The sequence below is a fragment of the Asparagus officinalis genome, chromosome 4 (assembly GCF_001876935.1).
Source record: "Asparagus officinalis chromosome 4, Aspof.V1, whole genome shotgun sequence".
In the NCBI taxonomy this organism is placed as follows: domain Eukaryota; kingdom Viridiplantae; phylum Streptophyta; class Magnoliopsida; order Asparagales; family Asparagaceae; genus Asparagus; species Asparagus officinalis.
In genome coordinates, this window is record NC_033797.1 from 12,421,964 (window position 1) to 12,448,916 (window position 26,953).

Here is a 26,953-nt window from a genome sequence, read left to right on the forward strand (position 1 = left end):
GGAGAAAAGGGACAAAATATGGGATACAATTAGAATTGTGAAATTTGTAAAGGGCAAAATAGGTATGCAAAAGTTTTGACATTTGTTTTTTCTTTTAGAAGTAGTATAAATATAGATATAGATGATGAATCCGAGTTTATAGTAAAGAAATATGGGTGGAAATGAACCAAATAATTAATAAATGGTTCGATAATTGTTCGAATAACTATTCAGTTATATTCGATTCGGTAGTTCATTTGTCACTAAATAAATATTTTTTAGTATTCGAGTTTATTAACGAATATAATTTAACCATATGTATATTCGATTCGTTTGTCTATTAAATATTCGTTTAAAATTTGATCACAACTTATAATTTGTATTATTGCATATATGATATCATATTTTTAACCCACTTATCATTTCTACTTAAGTTTTATATATTGCTTTTAAGACTTAAATAATCTTAAATCTGTTTTCTAATTAAAATTTTGATTTAAATATATATACATCATATATTATAAATAAATAATTTTTTATTTATGAATTTTAATACTATTTGAAAATCAAACTCTTTAGTGAAATAAATATACTTTGATATTCGATAAGTATTCGTAAAAATTCATGAATATTTATAAAATACCAAGTATTCGAGTTCGAAAAACTAGATATATGAATATTAGAGTCCGCATTCGAATTCGATAATTTTAAATAAATACAAATATGAACACCTTAGTATTCGATTCGATTCGATCATATACCACCCCTATAAAGAAATAAACTAAAAAACGTGATGTTTAAGTAACGTACATCTAAATAGTGATAATAAAACCCTTTCCTTATTGGAAAACCGAAAACGCGAGCAGGGCCGGGATCGAACCCGACCCGATAAGCGGCATAGTAAACAACCTGGAGATCAGCCTCTAAACCGAGAAGTCGTATTTGCCCTCTGATTTCATAGGCTTGCTGTCGTCGTCAGGGAAGCGATCCCAATTGCCTTCAAACCCTAATTTCGAGAATTTCTCCATCGAATCGCTCACGGGTAACATCTCTCTTATTCCTCCAAAATTTTGTTTATATCTTTTAGTAATTTTCTAGATCAAGCTTATGAATGAAATAATCATGTGCGTGTGTACTTAATTTGCTCCTAAAATTTTAATAGATAGAATTTTAATCGAAAATTATGAAGTAAGGGGATTTTATTTCGAAGGGTGAAAGTTGCTTTCCCGAACTTTTTTCCTGCAAGAGGAAAAAAGCAAAGGGGGGGGGGGGGAAAAAAAAAGAAAAAGACGAGCACCAAATTTTGGGAACACTAGGCATGACAAAGGGAAAAAAAACTCTTACTTTGAAGACATATGTTTTGCCGTTCAATTCTTGAACACATTTATAACACCAAGAAACCCATCAATTTGTTTTGTTTTATTTGAGGCAAATCAAAGATGACACCTGCTCGAACCTTTTGCACTGACTTTTGTTTTAAATAATAGTTATTATGAGTGTTGCTAAAGTTAGTTGACGATCTTTGCGTCAAAATATAATTGATTTTTTTACTGTTTATCATCATTGTTGCATAACTGGCACTGTCATCATTCTCTCATCGTCACCATTTTCTTCTATTCCTTTCTCCATGAGAAATAGGTCTTCTTGGAACACCGCCTCAAGTTGCTGATCGTGGACACGATTGGCCAAGCATGTTTTGTGGTTGGTTTATCAAGCTAGTATCGACTCTAAATCCGGTGCGAATTTCTTAAAACGTCGTGGGCCACATAGGGGTTTGATAGTGTTAGGTTGGGGTGGATACCAACCTCCGCCGGCTGAGGAGCTCCGGCGAGCTCCAGGAAGACGCAGACGAACTCGAGCAGTTGAGCTCGATTGGCGAACGCGACCCTCGACAGAGCAAACGCGACCCTCGGTGTTTCAAGCTCCGACCCTCGCGTCCACGATGCCGACCCTCGCGTCCGTGACTCCGACGTCCGCGTCTGGCGACTTCGACCTCAGCGTCGAGCGTGGACGCTCGCGTGGCTGGCGACAGGCTGTCGCCAGCCTGTCGTGATCCCCTATAAAACCCCCCTCGAGGCCCTAGGGTTTGGGTTGCTCCTCTTCCCCGATTTTCTCTGGCGGCGGAAAACCCCCAAACGCAACAGCATTCCCTCTCTTAATGGCTGGCGACAGGCTGTCGCCAGCCTGTCGTGATCCCCTATAAAACCCCCCTCGAGGCCCTAGGGTTTGGGTTGCTCCTCTTCCCCGATTTTCTCTGGCGGCGGAAAACCCCCAAACGCAACAGCATTCCCTCTCTTAAAATCGCAGCAGCGATTTTCTAATTAACCCCAGCCTTTCAACAGTGATTGAAGAGGGATTTAAGAAGAGAGAGAGAAAAGAGAAAGGGGTTTTTTTATTGTGGTTATTAACACTGTAGCTACAGTGTTTATTTGAGGAATCTCAGTTTAGAGATTTGCTCTTAATTTGTAATTTCTTGTTAGATTAAATAAGAAATTAACTGTGTGGCTCCCGAGGACGTAGGCAGTTGCCGAACCTCGTAAATCTTGTGTACTGTTCTCTATTCTGCGTTTTTTGTTGCATTAGGGATTTCAGCGTTAAATTCCCAACAACTGGTATCAGAGCTCAACGATCTAGAGGAAGTCAGATTCAAGTGGGAGCCATGGCCGCAGATGAGGGAAAGGTGAGAATAGAGAAGTTTGATGGATCAGATTTCGGATTCTGGAAAATGCAGATAGAGGATTATCTGTATCAGAAAAATCTGTATCAACCTCTCTCGGGGAAGAAGCCGGAGGGTATGAAGGAAGAAGATTGGAATCTTCTAGACAGAAAAGCCCTCGGAGTTATCAGATTGACATTAACTCGCAATGTTGCGTTCAACATAGCGAAGGAGAAGACCACGGCGGGTCTTATGGCAGCACTCTCAAATATGTATGAGAAGTCATCAGCCTCAAATAAAGTCCATTTGATGAGGCGGTTGTTCAATCTGCGAATGGCGGAAGGTGCATCGGTAGCACATCATCTCAATGAACTCAATACAGTCACGACCCAATTGAGTTCAGTTGATATTGAGTTTGATGAGGAAGTTCGAGCGTTGATCCTTTTGTCTTCCCTACCAGAGAGTTGGAACGCTACGGTCACAGCTGTGAGTAGCTCGTCGGGAAAGAGAAAGTTGAAGTTTGACGACGTTCGTGATCTGGTTCTCAGTGAGGAGATCCGACGGAGAGAGTCGGGTGAAGCTACAACCTCTTCAGTATTGCATACAGAGTCAAGAGGTAGAAGTTCAACCAGAGGAAATGGATCAGATGATAGGAGATCCAAATCTGAAAATCCCAACAGTTCGAAGGCTATCGAGTGTTGGAAGTGCGGGAAAATCGGGCACTACAAGAATCAGTGCAGGAGTGCACGGGAGGAGTGGGAGGCAAATGCAGATGTGAACGTTGCGGAGTGCACGGGAGGAGTGGGAGGCAAATGCAGATGTGAACGTTGCCTCCACCTCAGGAGGAGATGATGCGCTGATATGCTCTTTGGAGAGCAAGGAGGAGTCTTGGGTGTTGGACTCGGGAGCATCATTCCATGCTACTTCTCAGAAAAAATTCCTCGAGAAGTATATCCCCGGAAATCTTGGAAATGTATATCTTGGTGACGATCAAGCATGTGCCATTATTGGCAAAGGTGTAGTGAAGATTAAGCTGAATGGGTCAGTATGGGAGCTGAAGGATGTCAGGTATATTCCCGACCTGAAGAGGAACCTAATCTCAGTAAGCCAGCTGGCTAGTGAAGGCTACACGAAGACTTTCCATGGGAGGTAGGAAGACTGGTACCCTGTATATGACAGCAGGTGCACGTTGTTCGATCTCAGTTGCGGCAGACAATGAGACTTCAAAGCTGTGGCACCAGAGACTCGGTCATATGAGTGAAAAGGGGATGAAGGTTATGCACACAAAGAGAAAACTCCCAGGTTTACAATCAGTAGAGATTGATGTGGGTAAAGAATGCATACTTGGAAAGCAGAAGAGAGTTAGCTTTCAGACAAGTTGCAGACCCCCCAGGAAGCAGAAGCTAGAGCTTGTTCACTCAGATGTTTGGGGACCAACAACCACCGCGTCGATTGGTGGGAAACACTACTTCGTGACTTTTATTGATGATCACTCTCGGAAAGTATGGGTCTACTTTCTGAAGAAAAAGTCAGAAGTGTTTGAGGCTTTCAGAAGATGGAAAGCCATGGTCGAGAATGAGACCGGTTTGAGGGTAAAGAAACTCAGAACAGACAATGGTGGTGAGTATGAAGACACCAGATTCAAGAAGTTCTGCTATGAGCACGGTATCAGAATGGAGAGGACCGTGCCCGGCACGCCTCAGCAAAATGGTGTTGCTGAGCGGATGAACCGAACGTTGATAGAGAGAGCCAGAAGCATTCGAGTACAGTCAGGCCTACCGAAGCAGTTCTGGGCAGAAGCGGTCAACACAGCAGCTTACTTGATCAACCGAGGTCCATCGGTTCCATTGGAGCACAGAATACCAGAAGAGGTATGGTGCGGAAAGGAGGTAACCCTCTCACATCTCAAAGTTTTCGGTTGTGTAGCTTATCTGCAAATAAGTGATCAAGGAAGGAATGAGCCTGATGCCAAGTCTAAGAAATGCACATTCATCGGGTATGGTGAAGACGAGTTCGGCTACCGCATTTGGGACAACGAAAACAAGAAGGTGATCAGGTGCAGAGATGTGACATTCAACGAGAAAGTGATGTACAAGGACTTGCACAAGACAGATGACGGTGACTCAGAGAGCGAGTCAACATTTATAGATGCAGATGATGTCCCAGATAACCTCTCGGAAGAACCCAATGCAGAAGGTCCTCAGCCAGAAGAGCCTGTTGGACAGAACGGTGCGCAGGAGCCCGACGCACCAGCTCCGATATTAAGAAGATCTTCTCGTCCTCCTGTACCCAACAGGAGATACATGAACTATCTGTTGTTGACAGATGGTGGGGAGCCTGAAAGCTTTGATGAAGCTTGTCAGTGTGGAGATGCGAGCAAGTGGGAGCTTGCAATGAAAGATGAGATGAAGTCTCTCATATCAAACCAGACGTGGGAACTAGCTGAGTTGCCCACGGGTAAGAAAGCACTCCACAACAAATGGGTGTACCGGGTGAAAGAGGAGCAGGATGGTTCCAGGAGATATAAAGCCCGATTGGTTGTCAAAGGTTTCCAGCAGAAGGAAGGAATTGACTACACCGATATTTTCGCTCCCGTGGTGAAGCTAAATACTATCAGGACCGTGATGAGTATTGTAGCAATTGAAGATCTTCATCTCGAGCAGTTAGACGTGAAGACGGCGTTTCTTCACGGAGATCTAGAAGAGGAGATATACATGCACCAGCCAGAAGGTTTCTCAGAAGAAAAGAAGAAAAAGAACCTGGTGTGCAGACTCAAGAAGTGGCTGGCGACAGGCTGTCGCCAGCCTGTCGTGATCCCCTATAAAACCCCCCTCGAGGCCCTAGGGTTTGGGTTGCTCCTCTTCCCCGATTTTCTCTGGCGGCGGAAAACCCCCAAACGCAGCAGCGTTCCCTCTCTTAAAATCGCAGCAGCGATTTTCTAATTAACCCCAGCCTTTCAACAGTGATTGAAGGGGGATTTAAGAAGAGAGAGAGAAAAGAGAAAGGGGTTTTTTTATTGTGGTTATTAACACTGTAGCTACAGTGTTTGTTTGAGGAATCTCAGTTTAGAGATTTGCTCTTAATTTGTAATTTCTTGTTAGATTAAATAAGAAATTAACTGTGTGGCTCCCGAGGACGTAGGCAGTTGCCGAACCTCGTAAATCTTGTGTACTGTTCTCTATTCTGCGTTTTTCGTTGCATTAGGGATTTCAGCGTTAAATTCCCAACAGATAGAACTAGTATTTTGGAGTATTAATTTTCTAAATTAAATAAATTAGCCTAAACAAGTTAGCTGTAAGACTATTGTCACAAATTATGTATTCAAAGATGGCCCTAGGGCAAGGCTGAAAGAGGACTCGACATTTTGCTTGTGAACAATGAAATTGCTTACTGCCTTTCTGTTTCTGCAATACAACCATCACTTCAATAATTACATCTGTTTTTAAGCATTTTTTTTTTCATATATTGCAGGGAAAATGACTGAGGTAGTAACTGATGCTAATGCTGGAAATAGACGACGTTTACCATCATGGATGCTGCAGGTAAAATCTGGTGCTGAACAAAGAAAATCTGCAGGTAAAGATGCAAAATGTTCTCGACCAGAAGAAGAGACCAAGAGTCAAGCAGCTCGGTCTAAGATAAAACCTGATCAAAAGATTCAATACCCTAACTCAGGAGTCTCCACAGCAATCAGATAGCTTGCAAGGGCGTGAGGCAAGGCGAAGAACCAAAAAAAAACAACAAGAAAAGATGATGGTCCCTCCACTTCTTTAACGGTTCGTAGTGGGGCTAAGAGAAAAATCAAGAGGAAGATCCTTGAAACATCAGTAAATGAAAGTACTGCTGCTACAAAGAAGCATGTAAAGAGTAAAAGGCTCAAAAATAACGAGTTGGAAGTAGTATCCCCAGGAAGGAGCGACAAAGAAATATCATTGACAGCTGAAGATCTTCTCACCATTGCAGAAGAGGTATTCTCCAATATAATTTCCGTCTTTGTCAATGCCTTGTTATATAATTGGAATTCTTTCACTATACGGTGTCAACTAAAGTCATAAGTAATCCTATGACATTCCAAATGCAGTCCGTTGACTTGAGGCATGTGCTGCTTTCTATGGTCTAATAAACAAAGCTTATTGGTTATCCTATAGTCTTATTTATTTGAAATACTTACCCCCTGTCCTCTGGGGATTGCATATAATTGCTCCTAATACTTATTTGTAACATTCTGTTTCTATCAAAGTTTGCTTTTCTGGAGATGATGTTGATGTTAATTATGATTTAATTGCAGTATGTCGTTGCTGGTAAGGAACAACAAAATGAACTACTAGCTTCAAGAGAGTGCACATCAGAAACAAATCCTTCAAACCTGTCAATTTCGTCGAAGGCTATTAAGGGCGGAGCTCTCCAAGCTGGTGAATCCAGTCACATATTATCCAGATGCACAAGTACCAATCATAGTTCTCGTCTAAGTGAGAATGAAGAGAAGGAAAGAGAGAACCGCAAAAGTGGAAATTTCTCTGGTAACATTATAAGCACAGGAGACAGTGCTCAATATATGGTGAATCTCTATCTAGGTCCTTTTATGATGAAATCCCCATGCAAGGAGCAGAGTATTCAGAAAATTGAACCAAAAAGATTGGTGTCAGCTCAGACAATCGAATCAAAGAGATGGACGTCAGCTCAGACAATTGACTCAAACGGATTGCCATCAATTCAGGAAATTGAAGCAAAAGAATTGCCCTCAATTTGGGCAATTGAATCAAAAGCATTACCATCAATCTATGAATTAAACAAACAGCTCACAAGCCATGAATTTTCGAAAGAAGAGGCACCCTTGATGAAGAAGAAGAGCAGTCTCAAGGACAAGGTGGCTATGTTCTTTGACCAGTCAGATAAATTTTGAGGAGAATGACATACTAATTAATTAACCAGATCAAAAGGAAGAGGTAACTGTATTATGTATATTTTTTTTGACTAATGTTACGGGCAATACATGTTCATCATTCTTCTTGTAAATATACATATTCCTTTTAATTTAATTTGAGTTGTTATAAGGTCTTCTCGAGTATGACATAGATTTCAACATGACATAGTAATCTGATCTTGCAATTTGGACTCCGTGATATTTAATTTAGGTTGATTAGAATAATGAGTTTGATGTGACTTATTAGGTATTGAACAAGACATCTCCATCTATATTCTTGTTATTTAAGCAACTTGTACTTAATTTCACCAATGATAGTGTTCTGTTAAATGGAAAATGGATTCATGTTCGTTATTTGTTTAATGAGAATATAACTTCTAAAAAAATGTTATGCAGATTTAGTAAGAGTAGGAAGTGCCTATTCGATGTGTTTTGTCACATTGAAAGCAGAAACTCTCCACCTAAATATGAAGATATGCAGGAGTCCGTCAGAATCTTTAATTCCAGAGAAATACATCAGGCAGAGGCAAAAGATCAATTTTTCTAACAAGTCAGCATGTCATTTAGTATGTCATTTTCTAGTACAATTTTAACATTTTGATTTATAGAAGAATGTTGATTGAAAACTCATTTTCTAGTACAAGTTCAACATTTTTGATTTATTACGCGAATCTAGTTGTAACCCATCTATAATCCTTTTGGTCATTCAGTTTAGCAAATTACTTCATAGTAGGTTGGTGAGGAGCTGGTTTAGGCTGATGTCTATCTTTCTCTCCCTTTTTTTTTTTAACTTCAGTGGACATTAACCCTATTGTCCATGGAAAGAGCTATGAATTTTGGCAATAGTAATACTTTCGAGGATATATTGATCTTGCTTGAGTTGAAGATTTTATAGAGGTCATGCTATTCTAGTTACCCTGCCTTGTTAGTCCACCTGGTAGAATGGTAGGATATTGAGAGGGTTAAATTGTAGGATTTATCTGTTTTAACTGTCTAAATTGGAAACAACAGAGGTGGCTGTGATTAAATATGAAATGATATAGTGATCACTTGGATTGAAAGATAAATTTCCAACATGATTTTGATAGTAAAGAGCTCAAGTCCTTGAGTAAAGGGTTGAATATTTAACTCAGAAAGGAGCAAATTATAAAACAGAAGGGGAAGGAAAGAAGGAAAAAAGATACCGAGTTTGTTGACATCTGTAGGAAATACCGCTATCATGCTACTTTCTCCCATTTTATAATCTTCCCAAATTGTAGTGCAATCTTTTGCATAGGGATACCGCTATCATGCTACTTTCTCCCATTTTATAATCTTCCCAAATTGTAGTGCAATCTTTTGCATAGGGATCAATAAATTTATTCATATCCTTAAATTTTATAATCTTCCCAAATTGTAGTGCAATCTTTTGCATAGGGATCAATAAATTTATTCATATCCTTAAATCGATGACCTCAATTTAAGTTCTGCCAGAATCCCGATCAAACATGCAAATCATTTATTAAAAATCTTTTAACTGATGTGAGAAGCACACATTGGTATATAACCTTAAATTGGCAATCTAAAATTAAACATTCTGCCATAGGAATCTTTTATTAAAATCAGTTAACTAATGTGAGAAACACACATTGTTACATACACATACAACCAATAACTAGAAAGAATCATTTAACTGGACAGGAATACTCTCTTGTTTCATACTAATGAATGCAAATCTGTGAACAAAAGGGTAAATTGCACTTAAATGCCTGTAGTTTCACCAACCTTGCACTTTAATGCCCCCTATTTTAAAATCGTGCACTTAAATGCCCCAAAGTATTTAAGTGTTTCAGATAAATGCCCTAAAGTTAAAAACAACAAACAGCGTTTAACTTTTCTCTACGTACCCAAGAATATCAAACTGAACGTATAAAAGTACAACTTTTAGAAATTTAGGCTGTTTAAGTGAGGACATTTACAAACTGAGGGTATTTATATGCAACATTGAGTAAACAATGGGGCACCAATGTGTAACATCGGGTAACAAAAGGCACCAACGTGCAAACACATTGAAACATTGGGGCATTGATCTGCAACACTTTGCGGAATTTAAGTGTATAGGTTTAATATAGGGGGCATTAAAGTCCAAGGTTGATGAAACTATAGGGCATTGAAGTGCAATTTAGCCTAAACAAAAAGAATGAATGCAACTTTTCATTATTTTTTTCTTCCGGTACTTTTTCATAGTGGTACTGCCTTTTCCTAATCACATGCTGGCTGAGGGATAATGAAATGTCTTGCAAGATCAAGATGTAGAAGAGAGCTTTAGCAGAAAACTTGAAAGACCAACTTTGTATCCTTTTTTCTTGACATCATCCTGCACCTGCTTCCTAAAATCTCCAAAAATGAAGCTCCTGTAGGGAGTAACCTTTTGCAGCTCCCTGTCATGGAGTCATATGATGGACACAAGAAATAGGCAATGGAATATCTCTACACCTTCTCATTAGCCATCACCTTGTGCATGACACTTCTGTAGATGTCATTACTCCAAGCCTGATATACATCCCACCAAAACCTAGACTTGTCACTTTGAAGCTAACAATTAAGAGAAACGAAACCAAATTTAGGACTTAATCATGTGAAGTGGTAACTTGACTCAGTGCAGCGTAGCAATCCTCGACATGCGTTGACTTGACTTCTTATGCCATGCATAGGAAATTAGCAATTAGAAAGGACTCATGTGGTTGGAAGGAGTTAGCCAAATAAGTTATTTAAAGAGCTTATGTATATCTTAATACATAGGACTATACAAGGTAGACTTCATAATTATTTTTGTAATCACCTGGAAGAGGTCTCCCATGTTGATGATAAGAGCATCTGGATTCGGTTTTACAGCAATCCATCTGGAATCCTTTATTAACTGTAGTCCACCAACCTGATCCTAATACAGGATGATGAGGAAGTCACTATCAGTGTGAGGACATCAATCCAAAGGTCTTTGGTGAGAAGAGGCATGGCGGATATCGATTTAGCCAAAGGAAGCATGTTTCCCTGGTGCAATTTCAGGAAAACACTGCCCGTTGTATCCCAAAACTTCAGCTAGAATGCTGGCAATGGTGCTAGCAAGCTCTGAAAGTGAGCATGCAGGTTTCTTCATCACCTCCCTCCCAATGTCAGTGGTCATTACCTTTGATATTCTTAACTACCTGTCTAAACTGGGTTAGTAAAATGAAAATTTCCAGTAAGTTTGAAAACATCATAGAGGGCATATAGGAGAAGACTTCTTTTTTAATGTACATAGTAGAAATGTACCTTAGACTTCTTCACTCTCCTGTCTCCATAGTAGCGACCCTCTGAAATATTAGCAAGAGGAACATGAAAGGCTTCTGACCATGAGAACTGTTGCACACTTTGGGCACCTGGAGTTCCCCATATATAAGAGTCATTCAAGATCCTAGAAGTTACCTTCTTTTCGAAAGGCATCTCAAACTATTTCCTCTGTGCTTTTCTCATCTCTTCCTGTTGTTCAGAACTGATGCCGTGGTTGAGTACCTGGAAGAAACCCCATTCTCAATAAGCCTTTCCGATGGACTCCATACAAGCCTGCTTCTCCTTTTCATCATCACTCCTCAGGCCTCCAAGGTCTATTAATGGCAGCTCACATTCTTCTATGTTTTCAGTAACTTCATCATCACTCCTCAGGCCTCCAAGGTCTATTAATGGCAGCTCACATTCTTCTATGTTTTCAGTAACTTTGTAGCATGAGCACTTCTGTGATTTAACAGAGTTGCGAAATATTGCTCTATAGTGTTTTAAAATAAGCAAGGTGGATTACTCATTGTCTGAAGCTATCATGGCTCTTATGGTGAGTGTGTTCAACTTCAATGGAAAGAATTAGTGTAAATGGAGGGTTGAGGAGTTTCAATATACGAGTATTGTACTTGTTTATATCGTGACGCATGACAGGATTTAGGGGAAGCTGATAGGGAGGCTTCTGCAATCATGCCACTTGGCTGAACAGGAGCTTTTGTTGAGATGGTGTATGGGAACCAGTTCAATAGAGATATGATATTTGTATATTAATATAATTGGAAACCAAGGTGAGACCCAGGACAGATCTAACCTATTATTTCTTTTCTGATTGTTAAAAACTCAAATTGTTTTCTAGTGTTTGTGAAGGTAAGAAGTCGTATGGTGCAGACTCCAGACAATTAGAAATGGTATTGGTTCTATGATTTGGTCTAAATTAGTAACTTTATATGCAGTTTGCTTGGATATAACTTTGTATAATAGTGTTTCACGGAGCACCTTTCATCACATATTTAGTTGACCGCATGAGTTCAAAGGCATGTAGAGTACTTAACCTTTGTTAACCCTGCAAGTTATATTTTCTGTTTCAGCAGAGCATGTCTGTGGTGGGCAGCTGTTTGGCTCCTTTAGGTATATGTCTTCAAGGAGACATTTTTATAGAGAGGACGTCCATAAAGAGACACTATCCTATGCATCCCAAATTGTTTTTAGCTCGATTTTTTGGATTTTGGTATCAAACTAGATGGCTTCCCACGCTTGGATGCTTTCTATGGTAGTTACTGCATCATCATGTATCCTCGATGATGAACTAGTGCATATTAGATTAAGAATGTTATGATTTCCTATGAGACAGACCTAATTAATTAATACAAGGAAGTTATGTGAGACTAACCTCCACTGTTGGGGAAGTTGAAATTTTAGGCTATTACTTTTGGAAATGGATCATGTGGTAGGTAAGTTTGTTGCATCGAGTCGTCCCACTATTGAGTAGGTTAGTGGGTCTTGCTCTTCTTTAATGAGGATTATTACGTGAAACTGTAGTCACAATACCTTTTGATTGGACAAAGATATTGTCACGCTGTCTTGGCTTGGATGATTTTTAAGTTTGCAATGAAGTATGTGGACTATCACTCATTGAACACCTCGGGTTTAATGTTTAACTTGTGCTCAATTCCTGCAGCACTTTTGCGCTGGTCTGAGGATTTTCTTGTCTCAACCAAAATTTCCATCTGAGCAATTAAGACTTGCTTGTAAGAATATATGTGGTGGTTGATTGATATGAACATGATGGGCGTTTGATTGTTGATTGTGTATTTTTAATGAACCTCAACGATAAGGTCCCCCCACCCCCACCCCCCCAAATGTTATTCCGGAGATCACTTTATTACTCGTTTTCTACTTATTTTATTGTAGAAATTCATATAATCCAGAAAAAGGACTTTGCTCGTTTATATTGTTGTAAAAACTGTCATGTGGAAGCAGTATTTGCAGCTAATCAATGCTCTGTTAGGTTCCATAACTGAGGCCTATCAAGACCTGAAACAAGCAACAATAGTTATTTGTAGAGCTGGGCCAGAACTAACTGAGCATGGCCTATAGTTGAAAGTATACTTTTTTTAGAATGGTTCATTGATAAATAGTTTGAAAAAATGCCCACTACATGCTTGTTTATTGTTAAGCTGTCGTTTATGGTTTAATCCCAATCTAAGAATAGGTAAGCATGTCTGTTTATTAACTCTCACTTACACTAGTTGTCACTTGCTGCTTGTGGTTGGATCTTCATCAGATAATGTGGCATCCACATGTTGCTTATGCATGGTAGAGCCCTTTTTAAGGGGCTAAAGTGCAGGCCACCCTTAATCACTTCCTTAGTTTAATTGGCAACTGATTGGTATTCATTTTCTTTATTTTGTGGAATAAGTGATCCATCAAATGAAATATTGACAGAAAGACAGCCTTCCTTATTGTTAAAGATTTTCCTTCCTGTTTTTCCATTATAATTTCTTACTTGATATCTGTTGATGCAGTACTATGCTTCTTATATCTCCTTAAGATACTAAGTCGAGGCCCCAACAAGCGAATTGGTATGTTCTGCAGATGGGACAAACAAATTATCTCTGTCATTCCTTAGTTATTATTTTATTACGAAGTTTCCCTGCAGTTATTTATGATAATAGCAAGTGTAGGAAGTAGTGTAAATAATAACATTTATTTACCTGCAGGTCCATGCTTTACCTGAAGTCCCTGATGTAGAGAATTATACATGTTTGCCATCCAAATGCATTCTCTGTTCCTTTGTTGATTTCTTTTTGCGCTCTCCGTCAACATATTTTGTGCTCTAACTAGAATATTGTACTAACCTCGCATCCACCCAAAAGAAAAAAAGAACGTTAGTTGTCTGTTAATAAAGATCCATTGTGGTTTATTATTATTTTATTAAGTGTTTCATGATGTTCTGAAACTCTCTAGTTCTCATATAACTATTTGTCCATTAAAGGAAGAGATATGATACAGTTCAGTTATTTTTGGGTTCTTTCTTCTCATATAACTATTTGTCCATTAAAGGAAGAGATATGATACAGTTCAGTTATTTTTGGGTTCTTTCTTCGTAGCGGGTGCTTTTTAAGTCTTAAATTTCTGTTAAAAAATTCTGAGCAACCAAGGGACATGCACTAAGGGGAAAGAGACTGACGTACTACTTGTTCTCAACACTAGGACAAATTCTTGTGCAAATTTAGGGAAGTGTTTTGCTCTAAAGAACAGCAGTTCGAATATATCTATCTGAATTAGATGCTGCTTTTTAATCATAATATTACATTAACCCTTCACCAAATTGTTGGAATCTTGAGGAACTAAGGCTATGCTGACACTGTACACCCTCTGCAATCCAGGTCCGTGAGCCTTAACTTTCCGCAAAGCCATAATCGATCATCGGAAGATCATGCTCTCTGCTAAAAGTTTTATGTTCTATTAGAGTTTCGTCGGCATTAATAACATAACATCTTGGGACAGTTAGTCGGTTTTACTTTGTGGATGCCTAATTTCTTCTGATTTTTCTTGCTCCTGCAAGGAAACAAACAGGCCCCAAAATTTTCTTGCCCTTGTAAGGGACCAAACAGCTCCTCAACCAAGAAGGACTGAACTTTTGGCGGAAGGTGGCTTTGTAAAGTTTGGAAAAGGGAAGTCTCGAGTTTTGAGGATTGAAACTAGAACAACCTGTTTTATTTCTGTGTTACAAAGAGTAATAATTGTCCAGGGTTAAATGAAATAAATGTGAAAAGAAGCTGGAAACAATGATCATCAGTAATCTGTGCTAAAGAAATTTCTTTTATTTGGATTTCATGAACTAGTTCATATCGGTTATTCAGGATCCAACATCATTGATAACATAGAATGACTTATAAGTTATTAACCCTATTAAATAACACTGAACATCTTCTCAGCTCAGTACATGTTACAATAACAAGAAATTTGAAAGCCAAATATGAGTAGGAACTTAGAGGAAATAGGAAAATACGTGTCTAAGGAAAAAGGCAGATTCTGGACTAAATTGTGCTTACTGTCAAGGATCTAGTGAATCCAGTGGATGGCGAATCCAATAATGAGAATATAGCTGTTCTGTGGTTGATCCATGAGTTAGTGATGTGATCCAAGCCAAAAGACACTATAACCAATCTATTGACCAATTTATTGAAAGAGGAATATGTCGCACCTGTTCAAAGAATTTCCAGCACTATTTAAGTATCGGAGAATTATTTTTTTCCCCTGAACTTATCGTGTTCAATGTTATTTGATCATAGTTGCTTTGATGATGAGCAATCAAACAAGCTGGAAGGCTATTTTTATGCAAATGATGTGAAGGGGCAAGGTTACTAGTATCTTCACAACAATGGTTTGTTTCTGTTACTAGATTTGAAATCATTACAGTTGCTCTACTTTTTTCCCAAAAAAAAAAAAGCTCAAGTTTCTAAATTCTTCGTAAGATAATTTCAAACTTGACTAACATCATGATGTCCAATATGTGCATTTGTCGTACTATTTCAAAACCTCATGATAGCTACTCTTTGTCATCTCCTTTTTAACGGTATCACTCTATGAAACCAGGTATCTGATGGGCATGGAATCAAGAAAAAACAAGATAAGAGAGGACTGAGTCACGTCAATGCCTTCAAGGCTTCTTTTGACAAAGAAAGAAAAATTAACTGATGTTATATAGGGATGAGAGAGCTGCCACCTTCCAAATTTCAGTTCAAACAAGAAGGCTGAAGTACCCATTCATGGAGAGGATGGATCGCGAATCAAAAAGAAGACTTTGGCAGCCATACTGACAGTAAGATTCTAGTACAAAAAACTTATAGATGCGTTAAGAGATGACTTCCTACATCTATTTCCTCTTCACTTACACATAAATTGAACAGATAAATAATACCAGATGCCTCTTGCTAATTGATGAAAAACGAAGCTGAAAAAGTGCACAATCCAACGAAACAGTAGCACTAGAAGAAAGCTGAACCAGTGCATCAATCTTCAACAGGTTTTGATGTTATGCAGGGACATTTTTTATCAGCAAAGTTGATATGGCAAGCTCCGCCTTCGAACCCCTTGCTCAGGCAATCGGTGTTGCAGTTTTGATCGCTGCACGTTGAACCCTCCACCGTCATCCTCCCATCGTCCACAAAAGACAAGAGTATTTAGGTGATCTATAAGCGTTAAGGTAGTAAAAGAGTTAGTTTAAATAACTTTTGGATATGAGGAGAAGATCGAGCATTTTCTGAGATTTCTCCATTGTTATTGATTGGTAGGCAAGAGTGGGGGCAAGTTGATAGAAGAGAGGAGAGCTAGTGCCTTATATAGGAAAATGCGAAGGGCATTTCCTAACAAAATTAAAATTCGTGTGGATCTGTAGAGGACGTGATTTGGCAGGGAGAGGAGGTGGGACTTTCGTTGGGCATCAAGAATTGCGCATATGATCGTCTGGTTATTGTATCCAAGTAATTCTACTCAAATATGAGGAATAATAAGAGGGATTTATGTTTGACGGGGGATTTTGGGTATTTTTGGAGAGGAAAATCCCCCAAATTGGAAGGACATAAGAGGAAGAAGAAAATGAAATACAAGAAGTCCTCTCACTCTCCCTCCAACCAATCTCACTTCTCAACGAATTGAGATTTTTAGGGAATAGTGGATTTGTTGGGTTGTACAGAGATTTCAAAGACTAGTCAAATTGAAATCGGATTCTGGGGTGGAGTTTAGTTTGGGGATGACTTTATACACACGCACACACACACATAACTTTGAAAACTAATCTTTCTTGTGGATTTGATCTGATCTAAGCCATGACAAGACATAGCCAGTGTGTTGAAGAGGAATATGTACGCTTCTTCAAAGAACTTCCAGCACAACCACCAAAGTTTCAGAGGATATCGTTTTTTTTTCTGGACTTGATCGTGTCAAATGGAATGTGTTCGTAGTTGCTTTGATGATGAGCAGCAAAACAAAATGGAGTGATATTTTTGTGCTTGATGCCAAGGGGTAAGGTTACTGGTATCTTCATTATCATGGACTTCTGTTAGAAATGTAAGCTCAAAATTTTAATTTTGTTTTCCCCCCCCCCCCCCCCAAAGTATCTCAAACAAGAAATGATAAATATGCAAGGCTGAGAGAGCTGATACTGCTCAAATTTCAGTCCAAGCAAGAAGAATAAAGTACCGATTCACGGGGAGAATGGTGCGTGAGTCAAGGAGCAGAATACTGATCCAGACAGTAATTGTCACTACAGTTGTTTGTTTCTGTAACTAGCTTTGTCATCTCAAATCCTAGAAAACTTGCCTTTGTTTTTATCTGCTATACTTATTAATCTCTAATCCTATAGTTTTTCTTGAGTCTGACTTGTTTAAAAGTGAATAAGAAGGGAGAGTGGAACTTCTCTTTCTAAATTGCCCTCTAATCGTAAATTTTTTTTTTTTTTTTTTTTGCCCTTTGCATTGCTCTTATCTAAATTTATTTTTATTTCACATTAATTTTCAGACATAAATTTAGCATATTCAAAAACATTGTTCTTAAGAAATGATCAAATCTTTTTAGGGCAAATTTCATCATACCCTGTTCAACTTTGGGGGTGGGGATTGAACAGAACTCCCCTAAAGTTTATAGATCAGGAGAAAAAAATTTGAAGGTTCAAAATTCTACTTAAAACTCCTGAAGTTATTTGAAAATCTTACAAAGAACATTATATATAGGGTAACAAATCAAAATTTGCGATGATAAATTTTAAAGAAGTACATTCATGTGGAAGAACAAGACACAACAACCATACCGCTTATTTCCATTCAGCCCGCAAAATGAGGACAAATCTTCAACAGATTTTGGTGCAGGTGCACAGGGGTACGGGGCGGGCCAGGGATTTGTCGACCCTGCAAATCCCACCGTGGTTGCCCTCTTTGCGGCACGCGCGCGCGCAGTCCCTCCAGTTGTGGGCGGTTATGCAGTTTTGCTTGAAAGTCGTGCTCTTCAGCCAGCACGCTTTGGCGTCCACCGTCTTCATCACCCCACCTTCCGAAGCAAAAAAAAATAAGAAATAAATAAATAAAATGAAGATCAGTAAGTTGCACAAAACCCCCTCTCGACTTTATAATATATAATAATAATAGAGAAGAGCTAGTTGGGATAACCGGTCGAGACGAGGAGAAGGACGAAGAGGAGAACGGGGATCACTCTGTGAGATTTCACCATCGTCGCTTTGGGTGTTTCGAAGCAGGCGAGAATGGAGCGAGTTGGTCGGAAGAGAATGGGGGAGCTCGTGCGTTATATAGAAGAGCGAAGGGTGTTTTCTGGCAATTTAAATAATTGGGGGACCTGTGTGGAGAACGCGGCTTCGGCAGGAGAGGGGGGTGGGTCTCTATTGAGCAACTTTATTGTTCTCTCTCTCCCTTTTTTTTTTAATTGTAACTTTATTTTTTTCAACCATTGAGCGAGCACATGGCCATGTCCGGTTCCCATGTCGCTTGATTGAAATACTTCTCTACTAAAATTAGATTTATGTGCGTGACAGGGGGGCTTGGTGTTGAGGAGGAAAAAAAAAAATCTCCCAGATATGAATGAACGAAATATAAATATAAATCTACTCCTCTGGAACCCAAGAATTACTATCTGTGCTACAGTTATACTTGTTGTAGCATTATTACTGTAGCAAACATGAAACTTGTTACCGAGGGAATTTCTAAAAAATGTTACTGTAGCACACGGAAATACTGTAGCGAACGTGATACTATAGTAATTCAAAAAATAAAAAATGTTGCATTAGTTAAAACCAGAATTACTGTAGCGAAAAAATATGTCGTGTTTTGCACGACGTTCACACTAAAAAAGAATAAGAAAATGGACTACAAAACTATTCCCCTTTCCACACCCTCTCTATAACCAAACACGACCCCCCACCTCATTTGACAACAAATTGAGATTTTTTTTTTTAATAGTGGGTTTGTTAGGTTTTAGTGCAGAGATTTCAAACTAAAATCTAATTGAAGTCTTTTTATTGTGAAAAAGCACAGGAGAACAAGTTTATGCCGGTGTCGAAGCTTAATCCATTCTGAAGGCTGAAGCTAATAGGCCCAATACCCGGACGCAAAACCCGCATGAACTCAGCGTTTTGCGGTGAACCTCCGTGAGCTTTTAACTCTCAATAACTTTTGCAGAAAGCCCCAACATATTTTGGATAAATTAGACTAAACCCTCAACAATTTTCAAAATGCCTTTTTTTTGGTTACCTATAAAACTAGGAAAGTTATTGGGCGTTTTCTACAATTCCAATAATAATTAGGGGTTAAGTGTGATTTTGAAAGTTAATGGGGCTTTACTGCAACATGCTGAGAGTTCCCCTTTTCTTTCCTTTCAACGGACGTATCTATACTTGTACGCTACCAGCCACAAATTCACAAAATAGACGCATAAGATTTTTTGGGTTATGTAAATATTTGTCCTTTAAATTTTCAATAAATCCAAATTAGTATCTAAAATCTATGAAATTGCTCATTAGGGTTATTGCAAATTGGTCTCTCAATGACCAAAATATACTTAGATTGTATTTTTTTTAACTGTTATTTGCAACTTGACACTCTAAAATTTACACATTTTTAAACTTTGATACCCAAAATTTTTTGACACTTTGATACACCAAACTTTACATATTTTTTAACTTTGATACCTGAAACAATGGCTGAGCTAGGACTCATGGGGTACTGGGGTAAAAATTTATAAAATAATATATAATATCACATAAATCAATCTTAACTCGTTGTTGTTTCAAAGAATTATGAACATTAACTTAGTGGTTTTATTCTCTAGAAGCAGATTACTGCCTCTTCTCTTGCCTTTGCTATGGAATTTCTATTCTTTTCAAAAAAAAATTCATTACCTATTTAAAAAGCCCTTAATTGGGTTTTATTATGAGCCACTTGTAGGTTTAAATAAATTATATTTTTTATTCTAACAACATGTTACATGTATTTTAAATAGAGGCCTATATTGTTAAATATAATAGATCTTTAACTAATTGTTACTAGTTTGATAAGACCCATTTAGTTAAACGCAAATACCCATTAATCTATCCTAATTATCTCTAATTAATCTCTCTTACTTTGCGGTCATTGCAGATTCTATATGTTTCAAGAGAAACTCAAAACAAAAGGTGGAGTAGAACTTGTAAATTGTTAGAGAAATCTTAGTCGCATAGTGGAAAAACGTGGCCTACGGGATAGCCATAATAGATCAAAATACTTTTTAGTGGAATTTTTATTTTTAATTTTAAAAAATTCATTTAGTTTTATATTTTTAAGGGCTTTTTATTTCTAGCCCCAAATGTTTACTCATCTTTACCTATAGATAAATACAAAAAGATATTTGGGTTTATGGATATATACAATAGTGATTGGGTTTATAGGTAAAGATGAGTAAACATTTGGGGCTAGAAATAAAAAACCCTAAAATTAAATTATAAATACCATAATAAATATGCATGTAAGAGACCAAGCTGGGGCAAATGCTAAGCTAGGGCCTCAATAATTGATTTATCATATATGAAGGTTGTATTGCAAATTTTTTTTTTTTTTTTAGTGTCGCCCGCACTCGCTTGAATGTGGTTCTACCACTGAACTGAAACTTTTTTTGACACTTTGGTACCCCAATGTTTACACAACTTTTTAACTTTTATACGTAAATATTCCCCATTTTTTAACTCTAATACCTAAAAGTTTATGTATTTTTAAACTTTGATACGCTAAAGTTTGGGGTATCAAAATATCAAAAGCAAAACTTTGAGGTATTAAAGTTAAAAAGAAATAAAATTTATCATAACAAGAGCCGAAAAAATTTTAGATATCAAAGTAAAAAAGATGTAAACTTTAGAGCATCAAAGTGTCGACATGCTTTGGGGTACTAAAGTTAAAAAGGTGTAAACTTTAGAGTATCAAAGTGTGAAAATACTTTGGGTTATTAAAGTTAAAATGGTGTAAACCTTAAGTGTAAACTTTAGAGGATCAAAATGCAAATAACCTTTTTGAACTGGATTGGTTTTAAAAGGGAAATCATAACTCGGAGTATTTGCTTATTGAGGGACCAAATTGCAAGACCCCTTAGGATTTGAGGGACTAATAAGTAATTATTGAGATTTGAGGGACTGATATAAAATTATTGAAGATTGAAGGACTAATATCTAAATAGCCTCGAATTTTCCCCCCTCTCTGTTCAAAAGTCATAAGTTTACCCCCGTCCCATGACTACGCGCATTCTGGAGTTTTTTCAAATTTTTATCGTATCGGAATAACTCATGCCGTGATCTGCTCCCGTATTTCCCTTTAAATTATTATTATTATTATTATTATTAACATTGTTTGTTGTTCGTATCCAGAGTTGGAGGAGGAGGAGGAGGAGCTGCTGTTTCTAAAGTCATAAAAAGTTTATTTCGGAATACTTGTTTGTCATTGAAGGGGAAAATTCTTATTAGCTCCTTGAGCACCGAGTGGCGTAGGCATTATTTTGTATGTTTATTTTATTGAAAGCGTGTGCAAGTGAAATAAGGGGGAAATGAAAAATAAAATTTAATTCATGTTTTACTTTTCCTAAAATTATGCAGAAGTCACATGAAAGTAGAAAAAGTTAGACTGTAATTGACTAATATTTATAACTTTTTATTATTATTTACTTTTTATCCTCAACACTGGAAGTAATAGTTTCTCTAGTTAACGGCCTAAAAGATCTCTTGCGTAGCAATGCACCTCGCATCCTCTTTTTTCTAGCGTCTTTCTTCCTTCCCTCTTTTGTTCTCCGCGTCTTCTAGGAAAAGAAAGTGGAAAAAGAAAAAAAAAATCGTTTTAGTGCTTAAGTCGAATCTTGCTGCTCTCCACAACATCACTCTCTATGGAAATGCATTGCCTATATTTTTGCATCAAACCAGACACAGTTTTGAATTTGGAAATACATTGCCTAAAATAAAATGAAAATATTCGAAGACAAATTTGAGGTGAACTATATCTTTAACATTTCCTGCATGCGAGATTACACCATATAAAACAACCCCTAAATAACTATAACTAATACTCTTATCATCTTCAACAATATATATAAAGAGCACCAGTGATACAATGTCAAACATATTCAACAATATAATATTGTCATGTCATTTTACTCTTCTACTTGCAACATTGTTTTTTTTTTCCCCTAACAAACAATATATTTAACTTGCTTGTTGGCGTGGATCAGTGGATGCACTTCCACGCTTGCAAAGAAAAGTATTTTTCCCACTTTCATTAATTTCACTCTCAATTTGACAAACACCCCCCTAGACTAACAAAAAACAAGTGTAAGTTGCAAGATACAACACTAGAAGCAGAATACGTAGTTTGCACTGAAACAACTACACATGTTGTTTAGATAGTATGTTTTTTAATTAATCCATATCCCAATATGTTAGAAGGACCTATTAATATTTACAGTTATAATCAAACAACAATTTTCCTAATCAACTATGGTGTGATCGAACAGCTCCAAAGCAAAACACATTGAGAAATAGTGTGACTATCTATATTAAAGATATTGTAGATGAGAGAGAAGTTAATGTGACTACATTCTTACTATATATATATAATTGCTGATCAACGAAATCTTTTATCAGATATCTTTTATCAGACATGTAAGCTGATGAGACTTAAGAATAAGGAAGCCAAAGTAAATTGTAAAACTAATTAGAGGGCGGTAGTAAAAGAAATCAAACGTTACGACGTTTTCTCGAGTGAGAAGATGCGAGTTATAATATTCACCTCATTCCTTTCAAAAAGTCAAATGAGACAAAGCAAAAAAGCGAAAAAAAGAAAGAAACCAACATTTGTCATATAAAACTTCCAGCAACGCAACTTGCAAAATACTCAAAACACAAAACATCACATAAGAACAACGACGACGACAACAACAACAAAGCTTAGACAAAACAGACCACAATTAACAAGCCTGAATTGTTTTAACTAAGCTGAAGCATGTAATCTTCAAACGTTAATTAAACCTCGGGCATTTTCTGGTGCACATACACAAGGGGATGGGCTGGGCCAGGGCCATGTGCCGCTGAAGCCCTCTTTGCGGCACGCGCGCGCGCAGTCCCTCCAGTTGTGGGCGGTTATGCAGTTGTAATGGAAAGTCATGCTCTGTTTCATGCATCTGTTTTTAGCCTCCACCGTCTTCATCGCTCCGAAGTCTAAAGGAAAACAACAATAAATGAAATCGATAAATTTCACAAAACGCCCCCTCGAACTTTATTAAATATATAAATAGAGGAAGAGACGTTAATTACCTGTTGAGACGAGGAGGAGGACGAAGAGGAGAACGGGGAGCGTCTTTTGAGATATCGCCATCGTTCCTCTTAGTATTTCGGAGTCGATTGAAGGAGAATGGGGAGAGGTAGCGCATTAATATAGAAGAGTGAAGGGTGTTTTCTGGCAATTTAAAATTTTTGGGATCCGTAGGGAACATGGCCTGGCAGGAGAGGAGGTGGGTCTTTATTGAGAAGCTATGTATTTCAACCATTTGCGCACATGACTATGTCTGGGTGCCATTATTAGTTGTACTGAAATACTCATGAGAAGGGGGTGGCAAAAGATGGACTTGTTTTTAATAGAGATCTTACGGGGACAACGTAAATTACCACCAAAAATTGGAAGAGATTAAATAGATCGGGAGAAAATAAGAACAAATTTTTAAAACAGCCCTAAAAAGATTTTTATTTTTCAAAATCGACCCACTTTTTTTTTGTTTATCAAAATCGACTCATTTTTTACCACGTGGGCTTAATATAGTTCCTAAACAGTCGGTGTTGGCAACCCCGACTGTTTAGGAGGGTGTTAAACCCTAATTAGAACCCTTAAACCCGAAATTTTCATGTCCTAAACAGTCGGGGTTGGCAACCCCGACTGTTTAGAAACTTCATTAAGCCCACGTGGCAAAAAATGGATCGATTTTGATAAATAAAAAACTTTTTGGGGCTGTTTTGAAAATTTCCTCGAGAAAATAAACTATAAAAGCAATCTTTCACCTGACACAGAAAAGGACCGCAAAACCAATCCGAAACAAAAATGTTTTTTCTTAATCCATTCTAGACATCCTTTTCCAATTTTATCCAAGAGAAAAGAAGAAGAAAAAAACAAACAAACAAACAAATCAGATCTTTCTCCTCCATTAAACAAAAGTCTTTACCTTTTATTTCCCTTCAACAGAGGACATTTCCCTCCTCCTACCCTACCAGCCACAAGCATCCAAGAGAAACCCTCATTGGGTTTCCTTTCTATCTCTGCTCAAAAGTCACAAGGTTACCCCATCCCTTGACTACACCGACTCTGGAGTTCTTCAAGTTTTTATTGTTTCGTGGTGAAGTCATCCGTGATCTGCTCTCATAGGCCCTTCTCCATTATTTTTATTTGAATCCTTCATCTTTGTGAGGAGGAGTTGTCCCTTCTGAAGTCACAAATCTAAACCGGGACACTTTTTATTGTCGGAGGTGGAGTTGTTTCTTGAAGTAGCAAAAAATAGTGCCGTATAAGATACACATACTAAGCAGGATGTATATTGCAGTAGGACAACTATACATGTTGCTTGGAAAAGACGGTTTTTGATCGATGTTGAGGTACAATATTTTTATATTGGAGATATTGTAGATGACAGATCGAGTTTAGTTATATAACTTATATATTTCTATTACAAATATGATTGTTGATACTTCAACTAAGGATAGACTTACCCATCAGATGAGACTTAAAAGAATAAATAAGTTAAAATAATTTCCATGAATAATTAAATGAAAATTACTCTAAATAGATATTGAGATTAAGAAGAACCATATGATCTCAAGAATAGTTGGAGGCATTCACTCACTTAGTTGATTTTTGTAAAATGAGATATGTTTGTTTGGACTAGTCATAAAGTTATGACCAAAACAAAAGCTTACTTCTTGAGAAATTGAGATTTTGGGGGACAATGGATTTGTTACGTTGTTGGAGAGATTTAAGGAAGTTGAATTTTCGGATGGAGTTATAATAAGCTACTCTCCTCCAACTTTAATTTCCCATCCCGTGTTGTAGGTGACGACACTGATCCGCTTCTTAGCATAGGTGCTACTGAAATTTTCGTTGCGCACAACAAATATCAATATTATTATATTAGAGATATTGTAGATGACAGAGTTTAGTTATATAATTTATATTTCTATCACCAATGTGATCGTTGATACTTCAACTAAAGATATACTTACCCATTAGATGAGACTTACGAATGAATAAGTTAAAATAATTTTCATGAATAATTAAATATTGAAAAGCACTCTAAATAGATATTGAGATTAAGAAGAACCATATGATCTCAAGAATAGTTGGAGGCATTCACTCACTTAGTTGATTTTTGTAAAATGAGATATGTTGGTTTGGACTAGTCATAAAGTTATGACCAAAACAAAAGCTCACTTCTCGAGAAATTGAGATTTTGGGGGACAATGGATTTGTTGTGTTGTTGGAGAGATTTAAGGAAGCTGAATTTTCGGATGGAGCTATAATAAGCTACTCTCCTCTATCTTTAATTTCCCATCCCGTAAGTAGCGATTGTAGGTTCGTTCTAATCAAACATATATAATTTATGTTGTAGGTGACGACACTGATCCGCTTCTTACTTACTCATGGTATGGTATGAATTATTTGATCATACTAGTTTTATTTAGTCTAGTAAAGTTAGCTCTACTAATGATATTTTGAACAAGGCACCTCGCTCTGTTTTTACTTTTTAAAAAACCCTCCATAAAGTTCTTTTTTCCCAGTTATTGGATTAATTATGCATAAAACCCTTTAAACTTTCAAGATTAAGATATTCTTCTAAGGTTAAAAAAAATGACAGTTTGGTTCTTAGCATTCAATCCTTATTACATAGTTAATTTGGATACAAAAATGTCATAATAATATATGATAGTTACCAGCTGACCGTCTAAACATGTGTATGATGATTATATTCAAAATGAAGATTAAACAAGAAAATGAGATGATAGTACAGAAGCTAACAGTAAGAAGAGAGTAAACCGTCACTTTTAAAATGTCAGGCGATTTTCTGTGACCTTTACGCATAATAATTTACCCTGAAATCTAAGTTTGAAAATAATTATTAGCTCCTTACTCATTTTATCAGGAAGAATTCATCTTGTCTCCTCTGATTCTTTATTAGTAGAGGCATTCGGGGGAATAAATTCGAGATCTAAAATCTGAACTAAGAGAATATATATGGACGGTTCATTGGATAAAGAATTAACGCTTACTTTATTATTAGATTTTCAATAGTTTTGCATGTGAAGTGAGCATACGCACATGGGTAAAGTTCACAAAAATGTGAGCACATGGCACAAAAGTTTTGGATATATATCTTGAACTAATCCCAAAATTTTTAAAAATGTTGCTTAAACTCCTAAAAACTTTCGGCCACAGAACTTTGTTTTAAAATTTTCAACATGCTACCCTATTGAAAATGGGTTTTTTTTTTTAACACAACGTTGAAAGTTTATGGTTTCTATGAGAGTAACATTGGAAGCTAGGGGGCATGTTGAAATAATTGGGCTTAATTACTCCCTTTAGGGAAAGCTGAAAATATATGCAAGATTATGGAGATGTTGATGGTTCAAATGTTTGGAGAGTTAAGTGACAAAAATTTTGGGGTTATCTCAATCAAGATGGGACAAACTTCTTAGGGGAATTTGTTAGCTTCACCTAAATTTATGTTGCGTTTTTCGAATATCAGGGGTGAGGCAGCAGCACAAGGTGGCAGCCTTGAGGCTTATGATGACGGCGATAATGAGACTTTGAATATTCATGGAATAAAATTATTTAGTGTCTTTAGGTGAAGTTAACGAAGCCCCCTAATTTCCCTCACATATACATAATCTCTACGCACCACCAGTAAATCGAGTAGAATTTTATTAGTGTGCATGTGGGACCTTGGATTCGAGTAGAATTTTAGCTGTTGAGAATTTAACGCCTAAATCCCCTAATGCAACGGAAACGCGGTATAGAGAACAAGTACACCAAGATTTAACGAGG

The 26,953-nt window shown here is 37.4% G+C and overlaps 1 protein-coding gene and 1 pseudogene across 1 annotated transcript; one reads left to right on the top strand and one right to left on the bottom strand.

Annotated features, from left to right (window-relative positions):
* LOC109836647 lies at nucleotides 846-10,836 on the top strand. Its single transcript, XM_020404619.1, is given in 4 exon segments — nucleotides 846-1,021; nucleotides 6,107-6,603; nucleotides 6,924-7,581; nucleotides 10,489-10,836. Coding segments are annotated over 2 exon segments (1,107 nt in total). The 5' UTR covers nucleotides 846-1,021; nucleotides 6,107-6,111; the 3' UTR covers nucleotides 7,539-7,581; nucleotides 10,489-10,836.
* Nucleotides 9,582-23,245, bottom strand: LOC109838199 (annotated as a pseudogene).